The sequence below is a fragment of the Balaenoptera ricei genome, chromosome 3 (assembly GCF_028023285.1).
Source record: "Balaenoptera ricei isolate mBalRic1 chromosome 3, mBalRic1.hap2, whole genome shotgun sequence".
In the NCBI taxonomy this organism is placed as follows: Eukaryota; Metazoa; Chordata; class Mammalia; order Artiodactyla; family Balaenopteridae; genus Balaenoptera; species Balaenoptera ricei.
Window position 1 is genome coordinate 27182176 of NC_082641.1, and position 24587 is coordinate 27206762.

At 40.9% G+C, this 24587-nt stretch overlaps 2 protein-coding genes across 8 annotated transcripts in view; both read left to right on the plus strand.

The window, feature by feature from the left end:
- Positions 1–24587, plus strand: part of PDZD2 (PDZ domain containing 2) — a 373404-nt gene that overhangs the window by 309615 nt on the left and 39202 nt on the right. For all 7 annotated transcript variants that reach the window (XM_059916168.1, XM_059916167.1, XM_059916169.1 and 4 more), the window contains 6 exons: positions 10214–10325; positions 16595–16740; positions 20082–20201; positions 21013–21127; positions 23987–24060; positions 24204–24429. In XM_059916168.1, coding sequence (XP_059772151.1) covers positions 10214–10325; positions 16595–16740; positions 20082–20201; positions 21013–21127; positions 23987–24060; positions 24204–24429 — 793 coding nt within the window. The remainder of the gene's footprint in view (positions 1–10213; positions 10326–16594; positions 16741–20081; positions 20202–21012; positions 21128–23986; positions 24061–24203; positions 24430–24587) is intronic.
- On the plus strand, positions 2609–3115 carry LOC132363556 (transcription initiation factor TFIID subunit 13). Its single transcript, XM_059919239.1, has one exon. The coding sequence runs from the start codon at positions 2644–2646 to the stop codon at positions 3016–3018; it is 375 nt and encodes a 124-aa protein (XP_059775222.1). The 5' UTR covers positions 2609–2643; the 3' UTR covers positions 3019–3115.

Here is a 24587-nt window from a genome sequence, read left to right on the forward strand (position 1 = left end):
CCAAGGCTATAGCACAGACTCAGTAATAGCAAGTAAAAGAGGGTTGATGGTAAAAAATATTCTTGGCTTTTCTTAAAAAGATGCCAGTCAGCCTATAGCAGTTGTTTGGAGTCTGTGACCATGAATTTAAACCCAGTGGCAAGAATCTACCTCCCAGTCTGGGTGGAGGAAAATCAACCTGGTCCTACTTAAAGTGCTTTTCATTTCTATTCAAAAGCTTCTTGATTTGCATCTACACTTTGAGATGAAAGCGTAGGCCTCCCTGATGTACTGCGTTGGGTGTGGACTGAACCTCTGCCAGAGGTTCCACTTCTCAAGAGCAGACATTTTCAGTCCTGGGCCTCCTTTTCCATCTCCACTGCCTCTTGGCATAGACGTGCTTAGCCTGGAGGAAGCTGCATCTCTCCTCCCCAGTTTACTCATCTGGAAAAACACCCTCTGCAGATTCATGAACCAAACCTGCTGTCGAGGATTCTGAAGCTTCTGTCCTAATGAGCTGGTGAAGGCTAATACCTCTGCCACCTGCTCCATGAGATTTGTTTTTCCTCAGGTTTTGAATATTCCAGGGGTCGAGTAGCACTGCTTTCTGCTAGGTTTTGGTGGGGGGGGCAGTAATTGGATCCGCCTCTAGTGGTTCACATCTGCCTCCTTTGGGAAAGACTCACTTATGTTTCTGCTTAACCTTTCTTCTTTCTGTGAAAGACTCCTTTCTTCTTTCATGGCCCTGCTTGCTGAATCAGCGTGCCATTTTTACTTCTCCTTTGCTTTCTGACTCAGATTTTTTTTTTCTAAAATACTCTTCTAGATTCTGTTGTGTAAAAAAAAAAAGAACAAAAAGAAAAGAGATAGATTCTGTTGCGTGGGGCCCATCATTGTGAAAGAGATAGAATCAGTGAGGCTTCTGTTTACTAAAGTATCTATTGTTCTAGTGCATCTTGACCACCACCACCTCTGAGTTGGCTAATTCCACCCAGGAAATATTCTCCCATCAGACCAACGTCAAGTTCTGGCTTACTACCATCCTGCCGGGCTCCCCTTTGGGATGCCTGTTTGCTTCTTTTTTTTTTTTTTTTAAACATCTTTATTGGAGTATAATTGCCTTACAGTGGTGTGTTAGCTTCTGCTTTATAACAAAGTGAATCGGTTATACATATACAATATGTTCCCATTTCTCTTCCCTCTGTTTGCTTCTTTATAGTCCTAATTTCATTTATCTCCCAGGCCACTGTTGTTGGGGGGGGGGAAAAATCTTTGTCCCTTTAAAATTTACCCAGAAATTTTTTTCCTCTTCCTGGTCTTCCTCACCCCTCACCTTTGAATCTGTCCAGACGTTCAGACCCCTCTTGTCACAGCCGTTCCAAGTCCTCTTGCTCAAGCTCTTCATCTGCAGTTTATAAATCACATCTCTCGGGCTTTCCTGGTGGCACAGTGGTTGAGAATCTGCCTGCCGATGCAGGGGACACGGGTTCGAGCCCTGGTTTGGGAAGATCCCACATGCCACGGAGCAACTAGGCCCGTGAGCCACAACTACTGAGCTTGCGCGTCTGGAGCCTCTGCTCCGCAACAAGAGAGGCCGCGACAGTGAGAGGCCCGCGCACCGCGATGAAGAGTGGCCCCTGCTTGCCGCAACTGGAGAAAGCCCTCGCACAGAAACGAAGACCCAACACAGCCAAAAATAAATAAATAAATAAAAATAAATAAATAAATAATAATTTAAAAATATATATATATAAATCACATCTCTCATTGTTTTCTGGGCCTGGGATCCCCATGGGGGAGTCATTGCATTGTGTTCTCTGTGGTTTTGCCTCTCTTCCTCAGTTGGATTTCCTTAGATCCCAGTCACCCCCTCTAAACTAGGAATAACCAGTGTCTCCCACTTTTGTGATGCCCATTTTCAGAGTAGTAGTCAGGAGCTGGCACATCTCTTTTCCTTATACACCGTGCTGCCCTTGACCTCACAATCTCCTCTCCCCTTATGTCTGTCCGGTCTGTCATCTAAGATCTCATCTTTTCTTCTAAAGACTTAGCGCTCTTCCTGCAGCTAACATCGTGTTCATCACGTTCTCTTTATTTTTTTTCTCTTCCATTGCTCCTATTCTGATGGTAAGACCAGAGTGTGTTCTCAAATCCTCCTCGGTGTCCTGTGCAAACCTGATTTTTAAAAACTAAGTGTTCCAGGCACGTGCCTTTAAAACTGCCTTCTCAGCTGTTAGGTTTGCAGTAATTTGGGGGAGTTTTCTTCTCATCTTGAATCCAGGAAGGTGGCATATTCTCTTTGGGTGCCCATTTGTTTTGTTTTATTCATTAATTAAATCTGCTACCTTTCTGTAGGTATGAAGTTGAAATGTATATCTCTGCAGTCGAGTGGTATAGTCATAGTCAATGTAATCATCAAAGCTAGAGGCATCCTGAGATCTAGTGGGGAGAAAGCTTGCGGGCTGTTTTTTTTTTTTCTATTTCAACTAAACCTTCACTATACCCCTATGATACACACATTAGGTACTCTACTAGTACCCTCAAGCACATTCTTATTTAATCCTCATAATAACCCTATAAGATAATTACAAGGGAATTTTAACCCTTTAAAAATAAATAGTATGGTGGGAGGCGGGCGCGCCTTGGAGGTGGCTGGCTGCTGGAATGGCAGATGAAGAAGAAGACCCCACCTTTGAGGAAGAAAATGAAGAAATTGGAGGAGGTGCAGAAGGTGGACAGGGTAAAAGAAAGAGACTTTTTTCTAAAGAATTACGGTGTATGATGTATGGGTTTGGGGATGACCAGAATCCTTATACTGAGTCAGTAGATATTCTTGAAGACCTTGTCATAGAGTTCATCACTGAAATGACTCACAAGGCAATGTCAATTGGAAGACAAGGTCGGGTACAAGTTGAAGATATCGTCTTCTTGATTCGAAAGGACCCAAGAAAGTTTGCTAGGGTTAAAGACTTGCTTACTATGAATGAAGAATTGAAACGAGCTAGAAAAGCATTTGATGAAGCAAACTATGGATCTTGACACCTTTTGTACTTTCTGAAGCTTCATTATTTTCTGGGGAAACCATATTTAATAACTATATTTTCCACAGTAAGGTTCTGATATCTAGCCATGTCAATGAAAGATAGAGAACCACAAAGTTTTCAGTCTTTATTTTCATGTCTTCAATTTTAGAGTGTTATTTGAGCCTTTAATTGCCTGCCATCATATTACCATACTTTGAATTACTTACTGGATTTTAATGACCACATGTACGTCAAAGTACCTTGCAAACCATTCAGTTCCTTCTGATTTTTTGCCATTGTAGGCTGTACTGTGGCTGTTTAATATGTGAAATCTAAATGGTACCTTTGATAGCTAAGACATGTGTTTCATGTTTCTAAAGTTTTTAGATTACAGTAGTCTAAGTTATTAAAAGATAGTGAACTGGTTTGTGTTTCTTTTAAGGAGAAAAAGATAGAAAATACAGCCTTTTTAAAGAGTGTTTATTTGTCTTAAGATAATTTGTTTTAATACTCTTCTTTAGATAATGAGTGATTTTTTTGATTTTAATTTTTTTATTTTTTGAGAAACTAAAAGTTTCCTATGAATGCTTCTGTGTTGGAAGACCTATTTGATTTAAAATCTTTGGGGCTTATACTGTTTGTCAGGTTTTAAGAGAACTCATTTCCCCAGGTCAAATTAAAGCTTCTAAATATAAGTGTTTTCAGTAGCAGGAATGGCATTGCTGAAAAAGCTGATGGTAGGATAAGCATTTGGGGCAGTGTTTTATTAACATATTTGTTAGTACTTGTTCATTGTGGAAACGTGTACTTGACTAAGACCATGTGTGGCTATGGAAACCACTTTTGTAGTTCAGCATATACAGGTTTTGTGTGTATTTAGCTTACTGTATTATTCTTGCACTTAGCATAAAGTAAGGATTTAAAATTGCATTTAAGGGGATCATTGGATATTACTGTTTGTGAAACTGAATGTTTTGTGTGCCGCTTATAAACATTATCTATGAATCAGTACTTAGGAAAATTTTACTTAACCTATCAATATAAGGAATAAAGTATGAAAAATTAAAAAGATTAATACTTGAAAAAAAAATAAATAAATAAATAGTATCATTGCTACTTTACAAAATCAAAGAACTGCCTCTGACATCAATGCTCTGTTAATATATTATGGGTACAACACATGTCACAACCTATGGTACATGTAAACTTCATTATACTTTTTTTTTTAACATCTTTATTGGAGTATAATTGCTTTACAATGGTGTGTTAGTTTCTGCTGTATAACAAAGTGAATCAGCTATACATATACATATACCCCCATATCCCCTCCCTCTTGCATCTCCCTCCCACCCTCCCTATCCCACCCCTCTAGGTGGTCACAAAGCACCGAGCTGATCTCCCTGTGCTATGCGGCTGCTTCCCACTAGCTATCTGTTTTACATTTGGTAGTGTGTATATGTCCATGCCACTCTCTCACTTCATCCCAGCTTACCCTTACCCCTCCCCGTGTCCTAAAGTCCATTCTCTATGTCTGCATCTTTATTCCTGTCCTGCCCCTAGGTTCTTCAGAACCTTTTGTTTTTTTTGGATTCCATATATATGTCTTAGCATATGGTATTTGTTTTTCTCTTTCTGACTTACTTCACTCTGTATGACAGTCTCCAGGTCCATCCATCTTACTATAAATAATTCAATTTCATTTCTTTTCATGACTGGGTAATATTCCATTGTATATATGTGCCACATCTTCTTTATCCATTCATCTGTCGATGGACACTTAGGTTGCTTCCATGTCCTGGCTATTGTAAATAGAGCTGCAGTGAACATTGTGGTACATGACTCTTTTTGAATTACGGTTTTCTCAGGGTATATGCCCAGTAGTGGGATTGCTGGGTCGTATGGTAGTTCTATTTTTAGGTTTTTAAGGAACCTCCATACTGTTCTCCATAGTGGCTGTATCAATTTACATTCCCACCAACAGTGCAAGAGGGTTCCCTTTTCTCCACACCCTCTCCAGCATTTATTGTTTGTAGATTTTTTGATGATGGCCATTCTGACCGGTGTGAGGTGATCCCTCATTGCAGTTTTGATTTGTATTTCTCTAAGGATTAGTGATGTTGAGCATCCTTTCATGTGTTTGTTGGCAATCTGTATATCTTCTTTGGAGAAATGTCTGTTTAGGTTTTCTGCCCATTTTTGGATTGAGTTGTTTGTTTTTTTTGATATTGAGCTGCATGAGCTGCTTGCAAATTTTGGAGATTAATCCTTTGTCAGTTGCTTCATTTGCAAATACTTTCTCCCATTCTGAGGGTTGTCTTTTCATCTTGTTTATGGTTTCCTTTGCTGTGCAAAAGCTTTTAAGTTTCATTAGGTCCCATTTGTTTATTTTTGTTTTTATTTCCATTTCTTTAGGAGGTGGGTCAAAAAGGGTCTTGCTGTGATTTATGTCATAGAGTGTTCTGCCTATGTTTTCCTCTAAGAGTTTGATAGTGTCTGGTCTTACGTTTAGGTCTTTAATCCATTTTGAGTTTATTTTTGTGTATGGTGTTAGGGAGTGTTGTAATTTCATTCTTTTACATGTAGCTGTCCCAGCACCACTTATTGAAGAGGCTGTCTTTTCTCCATCATATATTCTTGCCTCCTTTATCAAAGATAAGGTGACCATATGTGCGTGGGTTTATCTCTGGGCTTTCCGTCCTGTTCCATTGCTCTATGTTTCTGTTTTTGTGCTGTTATACTTTATATACACTTCCTGTGCTTGTAGTTCATACAGAGAGTGGGATGGAGGTTTCTTTCTACAACTGCTAATTAAAATACCTTTATTCTGAATAGAGAGCAGCCTATGATAACAACTCTCCCGTATTCTTTGGCTGATGGGCTACTTTGGTGTAGCTGGGAGCCTCCATTCTCCATCTCTGGAGTAAGGCTGGGAGAGCAGGGAGGAGTGGGGAGATTCCAGCTCAGTCCTGCGGCTCCTTTGGAGGCTGGTTCTGTTTGGAGCAGGGCAGTGGTGAATTACAGAGGCCCATACTCTATTCCACTTGCATAGCCTGGGCTTTTATGAATTCTCTAAAGTTTGTCTAGGTCATTCCTGACTCCTGGGGATCTCCCTCAAAATCATATCCACTCTTACCTGTGTCATTACTTCCAACTCTTTGGGCCATTTCTTACACCACTGCTTCAGCCTTACCTTCATTCCCACTTCCAGAGCTCCTCTGTCTCCTGGGCCTTTGTGGGAGGTCTGTGTGCAAATTGAGTTGCTTTGGGGCTTTGTCCAACTCCCGTTTAGGATTCAGCTTTCCCAAGTGAGATCTGTGACCTCACATTTGCTTACTGGTTTCCAGAATTTTGTTGCTCTTGTCTTCTATTCTCTTTGTGGGATTATGTCTTTCATTTAAAAAAGAAATCTCTTCCCCGTAATTTTACTGTGGTTTCAAGAGGGGAATCTGCCATCTTTAATCAGAAGACTGTATCATTTAATTCTTAATTCAAGCCCTATTTTTCAAATGACAACATTAGAGCTCAAAGAGGTTGACAAACATGCCTAAATTGCTACTAAATGGTGCAACCAGGATTAATGCCCAGGATTCTCAACCACACTCCCCTACCACCTTGCTATAAAACCAGAAGCTAGAGATTCTTCTTCACTGAGAGAGAATCTCATAGGTTATAGGTGTGGGAAACTGTACGAATAGAGAGGCTGTAAACCTGGAAATTGACAAATTATATTAGATTCCATTAATATAATGGCATTGTTATATGACACATGAATTGGAAATTGCTGATGAATAATAGATTATATCAACTGTTTCTCTGAACCAAAGGCCTTCCAGGAGAACTTTCTGCACATTTCATTTTAGAACAACTAAAATGACATCATTTCCAGAACAGTTTGATTTGTTCTTCATGTCTGAAAAAAAAAAAAAAAGTACAGCAAAGGGTCTTTCTTACAGTGTGGACATTTTCAGACAATAGTCATAAAACTGAAGAGAGGTTCATTGTAATCAAACTGCACTTTGTATGTTGCTACTTCCTGAAATAATCTGGAACTAATGTATCTAAGCAACCTACTTCCTGTTCATTGAGTTATAAGCTACCTAAAACCATGACAGACTGGTTTTTTGTTACAAGAGGAAATGGTTCCATTTAAATTCAGAACCTTTTGCTAACGTGGTCAGGAGGTTCTGAAATAAGATTTCACTTCTGCCTCAAGCTCATCAGTGTGCCCTTTGCCACGCTTTGAGATATCTCTGGGTCCATTCTGATTGATTTTAGCTTTTAGCTACAGGCTTTCGGTAGTTATGTAACATACACCATCTTGAGCGTAAGATTTCTTTGGTATAGTCTTTTGGTATTTTATAGATCATAGAAACCAAATCATGTCATTCTTTGGTGCATTTCAGGATTTAAAAAAAGAAAATATTTTTTCTTAAGGCTGTGGTTCTTTCTTCTAAACCACCTCCCCCAGATTCAAAAAATCAAAGAGTTTACAGCATTCATGTTTGCGTCATAAAGATTTCAGATTCGACATAGAGCATGTAAAGCTCTTGTAAAACTCTACACCACTCATTTTGTACGCTTGTCACATATAATCTATCCTAGATCCCGGGTATGTGTTGTAAACAAAAGGGTGTTACTTTAGGGTCTCAGTTTATTTCCTCATCTGTCAAATGGAGATAATATTCTTTACCTTGAGACATATTTGCTGTGCAAATTAAATGAAAAAAATCGAGGTGAACAAACTGTTCACCTGTTCAACTGTTCATCAATACAGTACAGTATTGATCATCCAAAGTGTTAACTTAATTGAAAAGCATCTCAGGTTGGAGGTGGGAAATAGCCTGGTAATACCTGAAGCTGGAAATCCGGAGACTGAATGTGAAGTCGCAACCTCGCGTGTAGGAGTTGGGAAGCCTCGGACAGGCCACTTTCCTTCTGTGAGTGCTTCTGTCATCTCCAAAATGTCTCTGACTGTGTGCAAACCTGGGGCTGTGCTGGAAAACTGGAGCGCAGAGTGGAAGGAGGAAACCTCTCAGGTCCAGGAACGGTGGGCTGGGGTTGCTGGGCATATGAGCTTCTCAGTCAGCCTTTCTGATGGTCTGAGACTTGACCGCTGTGTAATAAGCCACCTATGTAATGGGCATCAGAGGAGGTAATGACTAGCAAACTGAGGAATACCTTTCTCTGGGAGCCTGGGTCAGGCGGTGTAACCAGGAAGAACCAGGAATTTTACTCCGTCTCCAGCAATTGCTGTTTACAGTCTGGAGACAGATTCTTTCCATAAAGTTTTTAAGCCAAGCAAAGGAGAGGCCCTGAGGCTTCTCTTTGGATTATTCCTATTTGCATGTCTCCTTCTGTGCCCCCCCCCCCCCCCCCGATCCCTGGCGTGTCTCCAAGAGGCTTCTTTTGTACTGTGTATGAATTAATGCCCCAATTTGGTGTTGGGAAAGATGTCCCTCTAGAGAATCTCTAAAATCACCCTCAGGATTCCATTCTTGCCTTTACTTCATAATTTAAACCTGGAGACCTGCCAATCCTGGACGTTGTAATAGGAATTCACCAAATTTATCTTTGTTTTATATATCAAGATTAATTTGTTTTCCCAATGCCTCTTCCTCAATTTGCCTACATCTCCTCATTTCTCAGAATTTTTCTTTTCTTCTTTCTCATCCCAAAAGATACTTGAACTTGAGGGGGATGGGGGAAGCTTCCAGATCTTTTATATTACGTATAAGATTTAGCTATAAACAATTACCTCTTAAAAAGGGGGCTTACCTGGGAGATTACTCTTACTGCTTACTTTATGTTTTCATAAACTGAATTTGACATACAATGTATAATTTTTATTATCTATTAAAATTCAGGGGTTTTTTTTTACATTATAATTACAAGACTTTCCAATGACTGCTAAGTGGTAAAGGATATCATCTATGTCTTTTTAAAGTACATATATGTTCCTTAGTGTGAATCTTATCTATTTTAATTCATATGGCTTTTTTTCTCCAGAACCTCAAAGGAAAATAAAATTTCAAATGAGAAGGCTCATTTGTTTGTTGTATCTCCTAAGTTTTGCACATATAAATTTACCCCCCAGATATTTTATAGCCACTCTCAAGCACGTAAGTCTCCTTCTCCTCTCTAATAAGCGTAGTTCTTCTTAGCATGTTGGGCTTTTCTCAGATGGAGGACCAAGGGGCCTTGGGGTCATCCTTTTTGCATAACCTGTTGGTGTCTGATAATGTAGACATACAACTTAACAGACGTGTGGGCTGACTTCATAGATGCCTCTGTGTATCCTGGGTGGTGCTTGATTCTGGAAGGTATTTAGTCAGTACTCAGGAGTGTTAAAAAACAAAATTCAGCCGAGTAAATTTGAAGATCTAATTGGCTTTATTCAGCAATTCATGTCTCGGGCAGCATCCCATCTAGAAAGGAGAAAGACACTCTGAGAAGTTGTACAAAATGGAAGGTTTTATAGGCGGAGAGACGGTGGGACGGAAGTTACAAGACTGGATTCTTTCAGGCAAGTTTACCGTCCCTTAAAGAAAAATGGGGTTTCAGGCAGATTACCTCACTGACCAGGAGATTCCTGGCTGACTGGTTTAAATTCTACTCCTGAGAGAGGCTGGAACTGCAGTTCCTTTAGGTATGAAGTCTTGGTGGGGCTTAGCACAAGCAACTCCATTTTGGGGTTGTTGTTTCTTTTTAATGGGAGTGTAACACATGGAATATCTGGTTGACCCAGGGTGTAGTTATTTGGCTGCCACAAAATCAAGGCTTTACTGTATTTTAAGAATTTTAGAATTGAATTTAAAATTTCTGGTTTAATAATTGTTGCAGTTTGTACTGTAGAGAAAAGCACTGGCCCACCAGTCAGGGGACCTGCAATCTACTTGTGGCTTTGTGACCACCTGGGTGACCTTGATCAACACACTTTCTCAAGAAACAAAATGGCCCCATGGGCCCTTTCCAGTTTGAAACCTCCCTGATTCTATGCTGTGCGGTGAAATGCGTGCCGAGGAGGAACTTGTCCACGTGAGGCTGTGTGGTTCCAGGTTATCTGAAGGGCTGTGCTTTGATCCCATGAACCTTTTTTCTCATGTGACGCCTGTATTGCTGCTGCTTGAGCCTGAGATAATGTCTCAGAGGAGATGGTGGAAGTGGCCGCAGGCTAGCCTCTCCCATCAGCTCTGTGCTTTTCTGCATTTCAGATGCCTGGGACAGAGGACCCCCAAGATGCATGCGGCCCCGAGGAATCCAAAGGGCCCTTGGAAAGTCCGAAACAAGGAAACAGTAAAATGAAGCTCAAGAGTCGTCTTTCAGGTATGTGGACTCTTTGCCTGATACGCCTGCCTGAAATGGAGCTTCCAGCCTCAGGAGTTGGGGAAGATAAAGTCATTTGCAGGATGAGCTCTTTTTTTCCTTAAAACCTCCAAATTCTTTTTCCTTTTGATGGTGCAGGCCCCGGGCATAACAACCACCTTCAGCCTGGCTGCCCACGTCAGTATTTTTATTTGAGTCATAATGAAATGAATGTCAACATCTCTGTTTGCCTTTGCTTAAACATAAATTTCCTGTAGTGTTTGGTTCATTTACTTCAACAGGATTAAGGTGACCCTTTCACTGTGGAATACTCCTGATGGCCTATCTTTCCAGCAAACATACCTCTTCCTCAAACCCCTGGTCCATGGGAACCTGGGGCAAAGAGCTATTTATTTAGTAACAAATCTGCATCTCAACTAAATGGGGTAGGGAAGGGGGAAATGGGATGGAGGTGTAGTTTTTGTAACAAATAGATTTGACATTTCCTGGGCACATCATAGCAGCTGGCCTAGGCCCTGAGAGAGAAAGTCAGAGGCTGTGTGTGGGGACTTTTGTGGGTCTGAGGCCCTTTAGCCTTGACAGGCTCTTTCTATAGAAAAAGAGGGAAAAAACCCGCAAATTATATTTCATGGCTGCACTGGTATAAAGATACAAGCTGGATTCATTATCATCTATTAATTACTATTATGTTCATTTTTTTTCTCCTGAATTTAAAAGAAATCAAAACATTTTTGCGGGCCCCTAGAAGTGGCATGGGCCCTCAGCAATGTGTCTGCTGGTCTCATGGAGAAATCACCCCTGGCTTACCCAGCAGTGAAAGACATCTGGTCTAGCAGGAAAAGCAAGAGTTTGGAAGCTTGGTGGAATCAAGTTTACCCCTCAGCTCTTGAGTTACCTTATGACCTCGGGCTGGTTATTTAACCTCCCTGAACCTCCACTCCCTCACCTAAAAAAAGAGATTATCATCCTGACTTTGAAAGGTTGAAACAAACAAAAAACACACATAAAAGCACCTAGTACAAAGCATGGTGTATCGCCATCCCCCAGTATGTCAGTTTCATCTTCCTGCTGTCTCTGGCTGCCAACCAAGAGCATCTCCAACCCACATTGCCTGCCCCCTACTATTCTCAGGTAAGGTGGCGGGTTTAGGACCATAAAATACATCCATTAAAAAAAAAAAAACCACTCAGTGACAAAATGAATTGCTTTGTATTTGTAACTCAGAATAATTAGGTAGTGTCTATCTGACTGAGTGTTAGGATATCGGTTTGCGACAAAAAACAATGTGATGACCAGAGGCTGATAAGACTAGAGGGAAAGCTCATGTTGATGGTCCTCACATGGAGAGAACGAGCAGCTCCCCTTCAGCCCCGAGGAACAACTGAGAGAAATACATCTAAATCCTATGTGTGTTTGCGGTGGGGAAGGAGGTCTTTAGGTCAGCTGTCTGATCAGCACCTTATAAACAGTTCCCAGGGGAGGGTCATAGAGCTCTGGGGAAATACAGGGACCTTTGAAACCAGTGCAGTCACATTCCTCATTTTATGGATGTGACCAGAGAAGTTAAGGGGATCCCAAAGGTCACTCATTCAGTCTGCCTTCCAGACAGAGTTCTTCCTACCCACCCCTTGGCTTCCTGAGGAACTTGGAGAGAATCCCATTCCCCAGTCTGGGGCTTTACGGATACAGATGTGGGGAGGGGATCTTAGCTGACCACCTTCCAGGTCTATGATTCTCCATGTTCGTCCTATTAATTTAGAATGTGCAAGACATTTGGCTGAGTAGTAAATCCAGAACTGGCTACTGTTTGCCACAAATGGATGCCACCCTCTCTTCCTGTGTTTTTCCTAGACATCCAAGGCCATAACAAGGAAATATAGTAGAAGAAGCACATGCACAAAGTCAGGAAGAACTGTGTGCAATTCCCAGCTCTGCCATTACTGGCTGTGTGACCTGGGACAGGTGACTTAACTTCTTTGGGTCTCAAATTTTTCACCTGTAACATGAGGGTTATAATTGCAAATCAGTGTGAATGCCTTCTAAATGCTGGGCCTTGTTGAGAGATCCAGTTGAGCGAATGCATATGGTACCGCTACTCTAAACTGTGGCAGCAGTAGGCCCTCACCACATGGTAGCTGCCACTGTTAATGACTGTCATCGTTAATACCACGTTCATCATTGTCATTTTCATTATCATTATCATCGTTCTCGCTCCCTCTCAAGAGGGGAAGATGCTTGAATGGGTTCAGATAGGAAGACTCTCAAGAACTTGCAGGTCATGATAAGGCACAAACAGGAGGTCTGAAGACTGAAATCTCTCTGAGTTGTGACACTGGGGGAGGCATCCAGAGGATGTAAGGTAAAGGATGGCCGGTACGTTGGCGGGGCGTGGTAGAACATAGGAGGAGGAAAACCAGGGTCTCGACTGGGGACAAAAATGCGTGAGAAATACTCAGGGACGATGGGGAAAAGAATTGGTTAGAGAAGTTTTTGGCAACTGTTTTTCTGCCTCAGCTATCTGAAAGATCCAATAATCCAACAGTAACAACGATTCAGTCCAGCAGAGAGATTAGAGGGAAGGAGATTCTTGGCATGGGAGGTGATGGTGTGGGCAAAATTGAGTAAAACTTCAAGTGATAGTTATATGCTTCCCAGTTTGGGAAAGGATGTGGGTAGAGGACAAATCCTCTCCTTTGAGGACCAGCAGGCTAGAGCAATGAATTCATGTAGCAGGATAGTGGGAGCTAAGACTGGAAAAGTAATTTGGAGGCACGTTAAAGAGGCTTAAGGAATTGGTTCTCCATTCAGTGCTTTGAAATATGTTCAGTCTAAAGACATTTGAATGCAGGAGATTTTAATGTGATCACCTCCTAATTTCTGTGTCCTGTAAACCTGGATATTTATTTCATATTTTCTTAAGCGAGTCACTCTGGTATTCACATATCAGTATATTATCTACAGACACTACCGTATGTGGTTTCTCTTCTATCAATGGCAAGTGCTTCCCTGTCAGCTCAAAAGGAATTTTCTTCTAATAAATCTTTTTCAGATGAGTAAGCATGCCAAGATAGATTAATCTGGTCATGAATTATTAAGTCATGAATTATTAAGGAGGTTCTGTAAAGAGTTTCCAGCCATTTCCACTAAGATTTTGGCCAGTCTGGCTCCAAAATGACTAAAGCGATTTCATGGAACATTTTTCCTGATATTCTAACCAGAGTTTTCTTTACTTCATACCTCCTTTTTTGCCAGCAGGGTCCCTTTTAACTTTGGTATTTTTGATTTATCCATGTTAATGCCTTAGGTTTGTGAAAATGAAAATTTTTCTTTTGATTGCAAAGGAATTTCAGGTGTTTGAAAACCTGAAATTTGTATCACAAAGTTAATATGTACCTTTTGAAAAACCAAGCCTTTAGTGATGTCCATTATAATATAACTGTATCAGCCCTGTTCTAACTTTTCATCACTATTAAAAACTCATCAATATATTATACATTTTTAAAAGAGTACAGAATCATCTTGTTTTATTCCATGAAAAACTTCCTGAGAAATTTTTAGATAAATTGAAATTTTAAGTCATCAAATGAAATATTACATAGTCTAGGAGAATTTGATATTTCAAAGAATCTATATGTATATATAGTTATATACACAAACACATATATATACATGGCTCTCCGCATATATATAGTATATAATATAAACATCATAATATGATTATAGCTACATTCAATGTAATTGATCCATCATTTAAAATTAAAGTCCCTTAAACCCTCATACACTGTTGGTGGGAATGTAAACTGGTGTAGCCACAATGGAAAACAGTATGGCGGTTTCTCAAAAAACTAAAAATAGAACTACCATATGACCAACCAATTCCACTCCTGGGTATATATATTTTAAAAAAACTAATACACTAATCCAAAAAGATACACGCACCCCAGTGTTCACAACAGCATTATTTACAATTGCAAGATATGGAAGCAACCTGAATGTTCATCAGCAGATGAATGGATAAGGAAGATGTGTATATATATATATACAATGGAATATTACTCAGCCATAAAAAAGAACTAAATAATGGCATTTGCAGCAACATGGATGGACTTGGAGGGTATTATGCTAAGTGAAAGAAGTCAGACAGAGAAAGAGAAGTACTGTATGATACCACTTATATGTAGAAGCTAAAAAATACGACCAACTAGTGCATATAACAAAAAAAGAAGCAGACTCACAGGTATAGAGAACAAACTAGTGGTTACCATTGGGGAGAGGGAAGCGGGGGAGGGGCCATAGGGGTAGGGGATTAAGAGGTACAAACTATTAGGTATAAAATAAGCTACAAGGATATATTGTACAACACAGGGAATATAGTCAATATTTTATAATAACTATGAATGGATTATAACCTTTAAAAACTGTGATTCACTATATTGTACATGTGTAATTTATATTATACATCAACTATACTTCAGTAAAAAATAAATTAAAAATTTTTAAAAGATTAAAGTCCCTTAAACTATCTTATTTTAAAATAGTGTATAATATAAACTAAGTATGATAAAGATGTCTTTAAAAATCATTACTATGATGATTTCTTAAACAAGACACGAGTACTAACCATAAAGGGAAAATATATGTTGTTCTACATTAAAATTATGAACTTCTGTTCATCAAAAAATACCATTGAGAGAGTGAAAAGGCAAGTCACAGACATGGAGAAGATATTTGCAATACATAGATCCCACAAAGGACTCATATCCAAAATATATTAACAATTAAAAAAATAAAACTCCTGTAAATCAACAGAGAAAAATCCAATAAAAGAATGAGCAAAGAAAAAAAATAATAAAATTTTCTAGTAGTCCAATTTAAAAAGTAAAAAAAAAAAAAGGAATGAGCAAAAGACTTGAACAGCCTCCTTACAACCTTAAAAAAGAAAAACAGCCAATGAATACTTGAAAAGAAGCTCAATCTCACTAGTCCTCAGTGAAATGTAAATTATGAACCACAGGGAAGTACCATTATATATCCAGCAGAGTGGCTAAAATTAGAAAGACTGACACTGCTAAGTCTGACAAGGAAGTGGAATAACAAGCACTCACACACCCTGGTGATCCTGCGTGGTGAAGGGGAACACATACCTGTAACCCTGCCACGCCTCTCCTAGGTACATCCAACAGGTACGTCACAGAATGTCCAGTAACAGTATATTCTAGATCAGGGTCAGCAAGCTTCTGCCCACAGCTATATTTTTATGGCCCACAGATAGAAATGCTTTCTACATTTTTAGTGCATTGTAAAAAAAATTTTAAAGAATGTGTGACTGAGACCATTTGTGACTCATAAAGCCTAAAACATTTACTATCTGACCTTTACAGAAAAAGTTTGCTGACCCTTATTCTAGATCTGAAACTGGAAACAAATCAAATGTCCATCAGCAATAGAATGGATAAATAAATTGTGCTGTGTTTATACAATGAAATAGTATGCAGAAAGGAGATGAACAAACCATTGGAATGCAGCAACATGATGGAATTTCACAAATACTAAGAACGAGGAGCCAGATACCAAAACAAACATATTGTATGTGTTCATTTATATCAAGTTTGAAAACAGGCAAAAGTGATCTGTGGTGTTAGAAGCTGGGATAATGGTTACCCTCAGGTGAGGGGGTTAGTGGCCCAAAAGGGGATTTGGGGATCTGGTAATATTCTGTGTCTTAGTCTGGATGTTGGTTATTGGCATATTTATTTTGTGAAATTTCATGGAACTGTATGTACACTTAATGATTTCTGCCCATTTCTGTAAGTTGTTATACTTTAACTAAAAGTTTGTTTCAGTAGTCATTGCTATACATGGAAAAAGGCATCCCCCAATCATGGAACTATACCAGCCACAAAGTGATATTCCTCCAGCACTAAGAAGTCATCTACTGATAGCATTCTCACTATTGTTTATTGCCTTATCAACCACAGCTACATCTTACTTGGATGAAACATATACATTGCCCCTTTTTGAAGCTGTTCACTTCAAAAACGAGCACTTTCTTCAGAGTCTGGCATTATGGCCTCAGCACGCACCAAGCTTACACAGAGCTTGATGGCAGAGTGCAGTGAGCTGGGTGCTTTGAAAGTATTGAAGTATTGGACACCAGGCCGTCTGAGCAACCATGAATGTGGGTGGAAATCAACAAGTTTATACCTATGCATGCTCTTAGGATTCCCTTCATTCTATATCAAGTCATGTTTTCCCTCTGTTTTTTCAAGGGGGTGTGCACCGTCTAGAGTCTGTTGAAGAATATAATGAGCTGATGCTGAGAAATGGGGACCCCCGGGCCAGGATGTTGGAGGTCTCCCGAGATGGCCGGAAGCACTCTCTCCCCCAGCTCCTGGACTCGACGGGCACAGCACAGGTAGTGCAGCACCGTGGAGCCCCTGGCTTCCTTATCCAGTCACAGCTACTTGGTTAGGGATGGAAGAGCATGTCTCCAGCCCTGGGTCTCCAGGTTTTCTTTTATTCTCTCGGAGACCAGCAGGAGCTTCCGTCTTCTGAAGGCCTGTCCGTCTGTGAGGGCCAGGGGTGTTCAGGACTAGGGATATAGCATAGTCAGTGAGATCTGTCCAGGGAGGCTAGAAGGAAGTAGTCAGCCTAATATTTGAAAATAGAAGAGAAGAAAAAAAACCTTGATCCTCTTTCTACTGTGTGTTTTGGAAACGAGAGCTGCTTTCAACTGCCAGGAGACAATGGCGCCTCACGGTCTGTGGCGAGAACCACCATCTCTTGTTTAGTGGGTGTGTCGTGTGTCAGCATAGCCTGGTGGGTGGGTGGGTGTGGGGACGTGTGAGGGAGGGAGGCGGTGGGGTGTGCCTATGCTGTGCCTGGGATCCTACCTGTTATACAGTAATGACTCAAGCAGCCAAGGTCAGAAGAGGCTGCGAGAGGGCGGAGGAAGGTGGGGATGTTAATATTCCAGGGCCTGTCCCCACCAGAGCTCGGGGCTCCATAACCCTGCGCAGGGGCTCCCCCTCAATTCCGTCATCCTCAACCCAGTAGAAACTGGGTAGACGTCTCATAACCCAGTTGGAGGCAGGCTCAGTCTCTGGGGAACTTGTGGAGTGTCTTTGAGTCCTGGCACCATCGGCCAGAGCGCTCAAGAGGAGTCACTGGCATCTTGTCCCCAGGCCTGCAGTGAAGTGGAGATGGAGGAGGAGGGTGTGGCACCTCCTGTAAGTGCGTGGAGACTCAGATAGTTGAGTTCTAAAAGACCTGCCTCAGGGCATCTGGGTTGGGCCCTTGCTTTTTGTGTCTCACCTTTTTACAGATAGGACAACAGAATCCCAAAGAGGTTGAGTATTTGGCTCCAAGCGATGCACCAGAATCCCTGTGCAGGGAGTTTTGCCTGACCAATAAAATTAAAAAGTGCCCGTGTTTCAGAGGCAGCTGTTGATTAGGCTGTCTTGTGTTGAATCCCCCCAATGGCAACTTGAATTGGGGCACCGAGCAAAAGCAGAGCAAAAAACTTGCATAGGGCCTGGTTAGAACTCCTCCAGACCCGTGTCTGGAGACAAGTCTGTGGCCTGTGCAGAATGATCCAATTGGATCAACAGAGGCAGGGGGGAGATCAAGAAGTCGTAGGAGAGCCGCGTTATCAGAGGATTCTAGTTAATGAGGAAGGTGAGAGCGGATCTGCTGCCATCATGGCCAAGGATGTCCAGCATTGAGGTGCTGATTTCCTAACTGACCTGCTGAGGAAACCTGACCGTATTTATAGCCCAGGAATACCTATTGCTTCTAACCAGGCTTCTAGGAACCAGGAAGCACAGGCTAGTGAAGATTTTAAAGAAGAAACTTTTTTTTTTCCTCTTCAAGTTGTTCTTTCCCTTGTCTTCTCTTATTTTCTGCCTTTTTTTTTTCCTCCCAGGATTCACCTTCCTTCCTTCCTCCCTCCCTCCCTCCTTTCTTTTCTTTTCTTTCTTTCTTTTTTCTTTCCTTCTTTCTTCCTCCCTCCCTCCTTTCTTTTCTTTCTTTCTTTCTCTTTCTTTCTTTCTTTCTCTCTCTTTCTTTCCTTTCTTTCCTTTCTTTCTTTCTTTCTTTCTTTCTTTCCTTCTTTCTTTCTTTCTCTTTCTTTCTTTTTCTTTCTTTCTTTCTTCTCTCCCTCCACTAAAAAGTATTGTCTAGAATAGAGCTATCCAGTAAAAAGCTTTCTGCAGTGATGGAAATGTTTTATGTCTGTACTGCCCAATATGGTAGCCACATGTGTCTTTTAAGCACATGAAAAGTGGCTAGTGAAACTGAGTAGTGATTTTTTATTTTAATTCATCTTAATTTAAATATAGATAGCCACGGGTGGCTAGTGGCTGCCATATTGGACAACGGAGGTCTAAAAATGTAGTGGGACCCCTGAAACTCTTCAGGAGAACAGTGAAGCATGCTGGCCTCTGGTTGCCAAAGGGGAGATGGAATGAGGTGCTGCTGGAGGTTGGTGATCAGAGAAAGAGTTCCCCTATGAGTCTGCACATGAACCTCTGTATTTGAGAGCTATGTCTGGCTATTTCCATGATGGTTTTGGTAAAAGGGTGGTAACCTGGCCAAGCCAATGTCATTTTTTTAATGAATCAGAGTCTGGGAGGCCAACATGGCTGACAGATAATTTTGTAAAACAGCAAAATACAATTGTTCTAAGTTGCCAAGAATACGAAAATATCATTAGCAGATATCTCATTTCTAACTTTGAATGTAGAATATGCTAATTAAGGATAAACTATTTTCTACCATGAGCCACAACTACTGAACCCACATACCACAACTACTGAAGCCTGCGTGCCTAGAGCCCATGCTCCTCAACAAGAGAAGCCACCGCAATGAGAAGCCTGTGCACCTCAACGAAGAGTAGCCCCTGCTCGCCACAACTAGAGATAGCCTGCATGCAGTAACGAAGACCCAACACAGCCAAAATTAAATAAATAAAATAAATAAATTAAAAAAAAAAAAAAAAGAATAGCAAGGAGCTAGATTGTCGCAATGCTTTAGCAAGAGATTCGTTCAGTCTCTTGTTATAAATAGTGCACCCTGCTTACACACATGGATATGGTGGGTGATGGACAGGAAAAAGAGATCGAGATTTTGAGCTGCTGTGTGCCAGGAAGGGAAAGTGTGGCTTGTGGGAAAGTATTTTATTTTCCAAATGTGAGGGATTAGAACTAAAGCTGCTGCAGTCTCTCAGCGGGATCTTTTATACTAAATAACAGTTGTCTGGGTTTGCGGTTTGGGCTTTATAAGAAACAAGGGCTTGCTGAGTTTTGAGTGAGTGAATTAAGCTTAAAATTGTGAGATACTTTCTAACCATGATTGTGAACTTGGGGTGGGGCGAGGGTGACTTCCAAGGGAGAACCTGAGCAGAGGATGGTCATTCTGTATCTCCGAGGCCTCTCAGTTTCCGGTTCCTAACTCCAATCCAGAAGGCGAGAAGTAGGATCTGTGGAGTAGGGTCAAGGAAAGAGCAGCCCCAGGTGGTTGCCAAGCAGTTCTTTATGTGGGGGGAAGAAAGCATGACAGTCAGTGACAGTTGGGGCTGTTCCTTCAATGTTCTTTATGATAAACTTTATTTAAGCCACTGGACCAGATATGGACCAGAGGGCAATGGCTGTCTAACACAAAAGACAACTGAGGTTTTCCAAATCTGAGTATATTTTTATGCCAGAGTCCACAGCAGGATGAGTGAGACTACCTCTGACCTCATGTGCCGATTTCTAGGAATACCACATTGTGAAGAAGTCCACTCGCTCGCTAAGCGCTACTCAGGTGGAATCTCCTTGGAGACTCATTCGGCCATCGGTCATCTCTATCATTGGGCTGTACAAAGAAAAAGGCAAGGTGAGCTCCTTTCTGTACATTGTTTTGCTCTCCAGGTAAATGTTAGCATATATGTTTTAAATGGTTACTTTTTAGTGTTGTTTTTACATGAAATAAAAAGTAAAATGTATAAAGAAGAATAGATTAAGTGGTCTTTGGGTGGATTTGATTGGATTCCCTGGCATCCTTTCCTGTGGGCCTCCAAGTGACATCGTACCATATTTGCCCTTATGATTTCAGGAGTCACCGCCTGGCAGCTAGGGCACAATCAAGGATGGGGTAAATGCCCCAACTTTTACCACTATTGAAAGAAAGTCAGACCCTGCAGCTTCAGAGACTAATCCCAGTTATCCTTTTGAATGAATTTCATGGCATTGCCATTATTATAAGAGGAATAGTATAAATAATTTGATATTATACAAATATCAAAATATCCATTTTGATATTATACAAAAACAAAAGAATAAAACAAATATGGCACCTGCAGTGTGAAATGACTCTCATGAGCTATTAGTTGAGCCATGTGAAATTGACATCTTTGGAGATCAAAGATTGTCAAATCTAGGCAATTTCATATGTTTACTTAAAACTTTCACCCTTTAATGTAATGCATAGCTAGCACAATGCAAATGGATCTGAGGAGGGAAATGGTGAAGGGAACACAAATTTGACTTTACAGCTAGTTAGCTTAACTCTGAGCCTGTTTGGGAAGGACACCTCAGTTAAATACTACAATGAGAAGGGTGCCCTCAGTGAAATACTGCAGTGGGAAAGGATGCCCTTAGTTAAATACCACACTGACAACCTGGACCCCTACCTCCTTTGCGTGTAGGGCCTTGGCTTTAGCATTGCTGGAGGTCGAGACTGCATTCGAGGACAGATGGGGATTTTTGTCAAGACCATTTTCCCAAATGGATCAGCTGCAGAGGACGGAAGACTTAAAGAAGGTAGGAGAAGGCCTCTTGGTGGTCCTCAGTGCAGTGAGCTTTGATCCCAGGAGAATCTGCCTCCGTGCAAGATGTGAAGCAAATGGCACAGCAGCTAAGTCTGTGGGCTTGGTAGTCAGGTAGACCTGGGCTGAATCCAGCACTTACTACATCATGACCTTGGACAATTGATAGAACCTGAGCTTCACTTTCCTCTGCTGTAAACTTGGGATATTAATACCTACCTTGAGGAGTTCTTGTGAGGATTAAATGAGACATTATGTGAGAAGTGGCTTGATATTTTTATTTGGGTCTTTAAATGTGTCTTGTCCCCTGGGTCTTTGATTGTGTTCCTTGCCTTGAAAATTCCTGAGAGTTTGCAGTGCATTCTTGTTTCGGGGCTGGAGTACAGAAACATCTTTTACATGCTCCGTAGCACCTACCATTTTGCACACATGTAAACATACTAGACAAGCACTTTTTGCTCCCAGCTTTATTGAGATATAATTGATAAACTGTGTGTCTTGAAGGTGTACAACATGATTTGACACACATATATTGCAAAATGATTGCCAGACAAGGTTAGTGAGCACCTCCGTCACCTCACATAATGACCTTTTGTGTGCTCGTGTGGTGAGAACATTTAATATCTACTCTCTTAGCAATTTTCAAGTATATAACAGTCTTGTTAACTATAGGCCCCATGCTGTACTTCAGATCCCCAGAACTTGTTCATGAATCCTGATTTTTCTCCTCCTTTTTCCATACTTCCTGCATGGAATGATTGAATCACACTATTTCTAGTTACCTTCAAAAATGCTGTGACTGTTCAGTTCAATTGGTCCAAAGATAGGTGCTGTTGTGTTTAACCAGCTTATTTTCTTAAAACTGATTAAGAGTGAATTGGAGCCTCCTTTTTTGTAGGTAGAGCAATCCCAGAAGCCTGTGTGCTAACGATAATCTGTGACCGGGCTTAATTTTTTTTAATTAATTAATTAATTTTTGGCTGCATTGGGTCTTTGTTGCTGCTCGTGGGCTTTCTCTAGTTGCGGCGAGCGTGGGCTACTCTTTGTTGGGGTGTGTGGGCTTCTCATTGTGATGGCTTCTCTTGTTGTGGAGCACGGGCTCTAGGCACGGGGCTTCAGTAGTTGTGGCACATGGGCTCGGTAGTTGTGGCTCAGAGGCTCTAGAGCGCAGGCTCAGTAGTTGTGGCGCACGGGCTTAGTTGCTCCGCGGCATGCGGGATCTTCCCGGACCAGGGCTTGAACCCGTGTCCCCTGCATTGACAGGCGGATTCTTAACCACTGTGCCACTAGGGAAGCCCAGGCTTAATATTTTGATGGCAGAATATTTATTTCTGTCTCAGAGGAAGAGTTAACTCCCAGGTGGTGTTTGTGTCTAGTTTCACAACAATGTAAAATTTTAGCCAAGCATTTTTATAATGGATGTGCCATGTGTTCACTTGATTGAAATTCATCCTGCAATGCCAGTAGAATGGAACAAAGTGGAGGGGAAAAAAAATCGATAGGAGAGGTTAACAGCACTTGCTTCTCCTAAATACTGTATTTTCATATGTATTCACTTACAATAAATAGAAGTCATCAGAATGGATTTTCAACCTGTTGGATGATCTGTATTTTAAGTAATCTTGCAAAGATTTTTAAGAGCATGAGCCATTATGTTAATGTTTCCACCCTTTTCCCAGGTGGAAACAAACCAAAAACCTCGCCTAGTTGAGTAATTGGTTATACCAGGTGATTTTTAAACAGATTATTTCACTTATTTTACAACTTCTGTAATTGCGTTAAAGAGAAGGCACATAACAAATGGGTGGGGTACAGCTACCTTTTTAAACTCATATACAGGGTTCCTTTAATGGAATACCCCACGTGCTCCTGGGATTGGCTGTTCATGAGAGGAGAAAATGTGTGTTCTTAGGCTGCTTTGTACTTTGTTGTAAGTAAAGGGAGTTCCTCTTCTGTACCATACTGCTGTGCAAGGTTCATCTGTTCTTCTCTCTTGCACATCTTTGTGGTGTTTTTGATGAACTGCTATTCCCAAAAACAGACCATGTCACAAGAGTACAAAACCGGAAACTAGCTCTGTTAAGTCAACAGGATGTCCAAGTTCTTTTATGTTCCCAGCAGACACTATCAACAACTTGAAAAATGACCTATGCCTTCTTGGAGTTGAAGATGAGTCCAGGATAGTTTGAGAGAGAAGAGAGAAAGAGAGAGAGAGAGAAAGCAATTTGATGTTAGTCTACAGTAATCTCTTAGATAGAAGCGTATAATAACTAGCCAGCTTAATGACTGAGAACCTTGAACACCATCAGTAAGACCAGGCATCTAGACTACGGGGCTGGATGTAGACGTGGGGCTGCCACTCCTAAATAATATCTCACGAGTTTTTTTGTCTCTATCATTTAAACCATTTTTCACATGCCATGTCTTTCTGCAAATATAGGCAAGGCTTCTCACATGTTACGTGTGTTTGTGCTTCACTGCCAGTGGGTTTAAGTTGTAAAACAAAGACTATAAGAAAAGACTAGGAATTCAGTTTTTGTAGTTTGATCTCTAAATGTAGAACATCTATTATCAGACTTGGCAGTGGCTAGAGAATAAGATCTTGATGCTTCCCACAGTTGTTTTAGTTAAAGATGGAAATATAGAATTACTGCAAAAGAATATGCATTGTCATTTATTGTCCCATTTTGTGACATTCCTTGGAGCTAAACTAATGAAAATAGATTGGAACAATAAAATTCATCTTATAGAGTTGTAAATCAGGGACCATATGGTATCTTATTCTAGTACTGACCAAGCAGATTCCAGTAAACAAAAACTTGATGTTAATGTAATTCTCAAATTTGGTCACTAGGGGATGAAATCCTAGATGTAAATGGAATACCAATCAAGGGCTTGACGTTTCAAGAAGCCATTCATACCTTTAAGGTAATGACATTCTTATTGATCTCCTTTATCTTCTTTGTTTTTCTTTATTTCCTTCTGGTTTGGGTTTGGTGATTTTTTTTTTTCACCCTTTGATAAAAGGACAGCCTGAATGTTTTAGCCCTTCTTTCTTCTTGTTTCTTCAGCAAATCCGGAGTGGATTATTTGTCTTAACAGTACGCACCAAGTTACTGAGCCCGAGCCTCACACCCTGCTCCACACCCACACACATGAGCAGATCCAGCTCCCCAAACTTCAACGCCAGTGGGGGAACCTCAGCGGTGGGTGCCGATGAAGGCAGTTCTTCGTCCCTGGGACGAAAGGCCCCCGGGCCAAAGGACAGAATTGTCATGGAAGTGACCCTCAACAAAGGTGATACCAGCTCTTCCTCACTTTTGTTACATTCTCTCAAATAATAATTTGTAATCTGTTCTTAGGTTAATTTTTTATATTTTTTTCTATGAATTGCTCCTTTGGAACACTCTGCTACCAACAACATATGTTATTCTCTAAATGGACAATGGGATCAA

Coding starts and splice junctions, on each gene's coding strand:
- LOC132363556 (XM_059919239.1), top strand. CDS start 2,644: ATGGCAGATGAAGAAGAAGACCCCACCTTTGAGGAAGAAAATGAAGAA.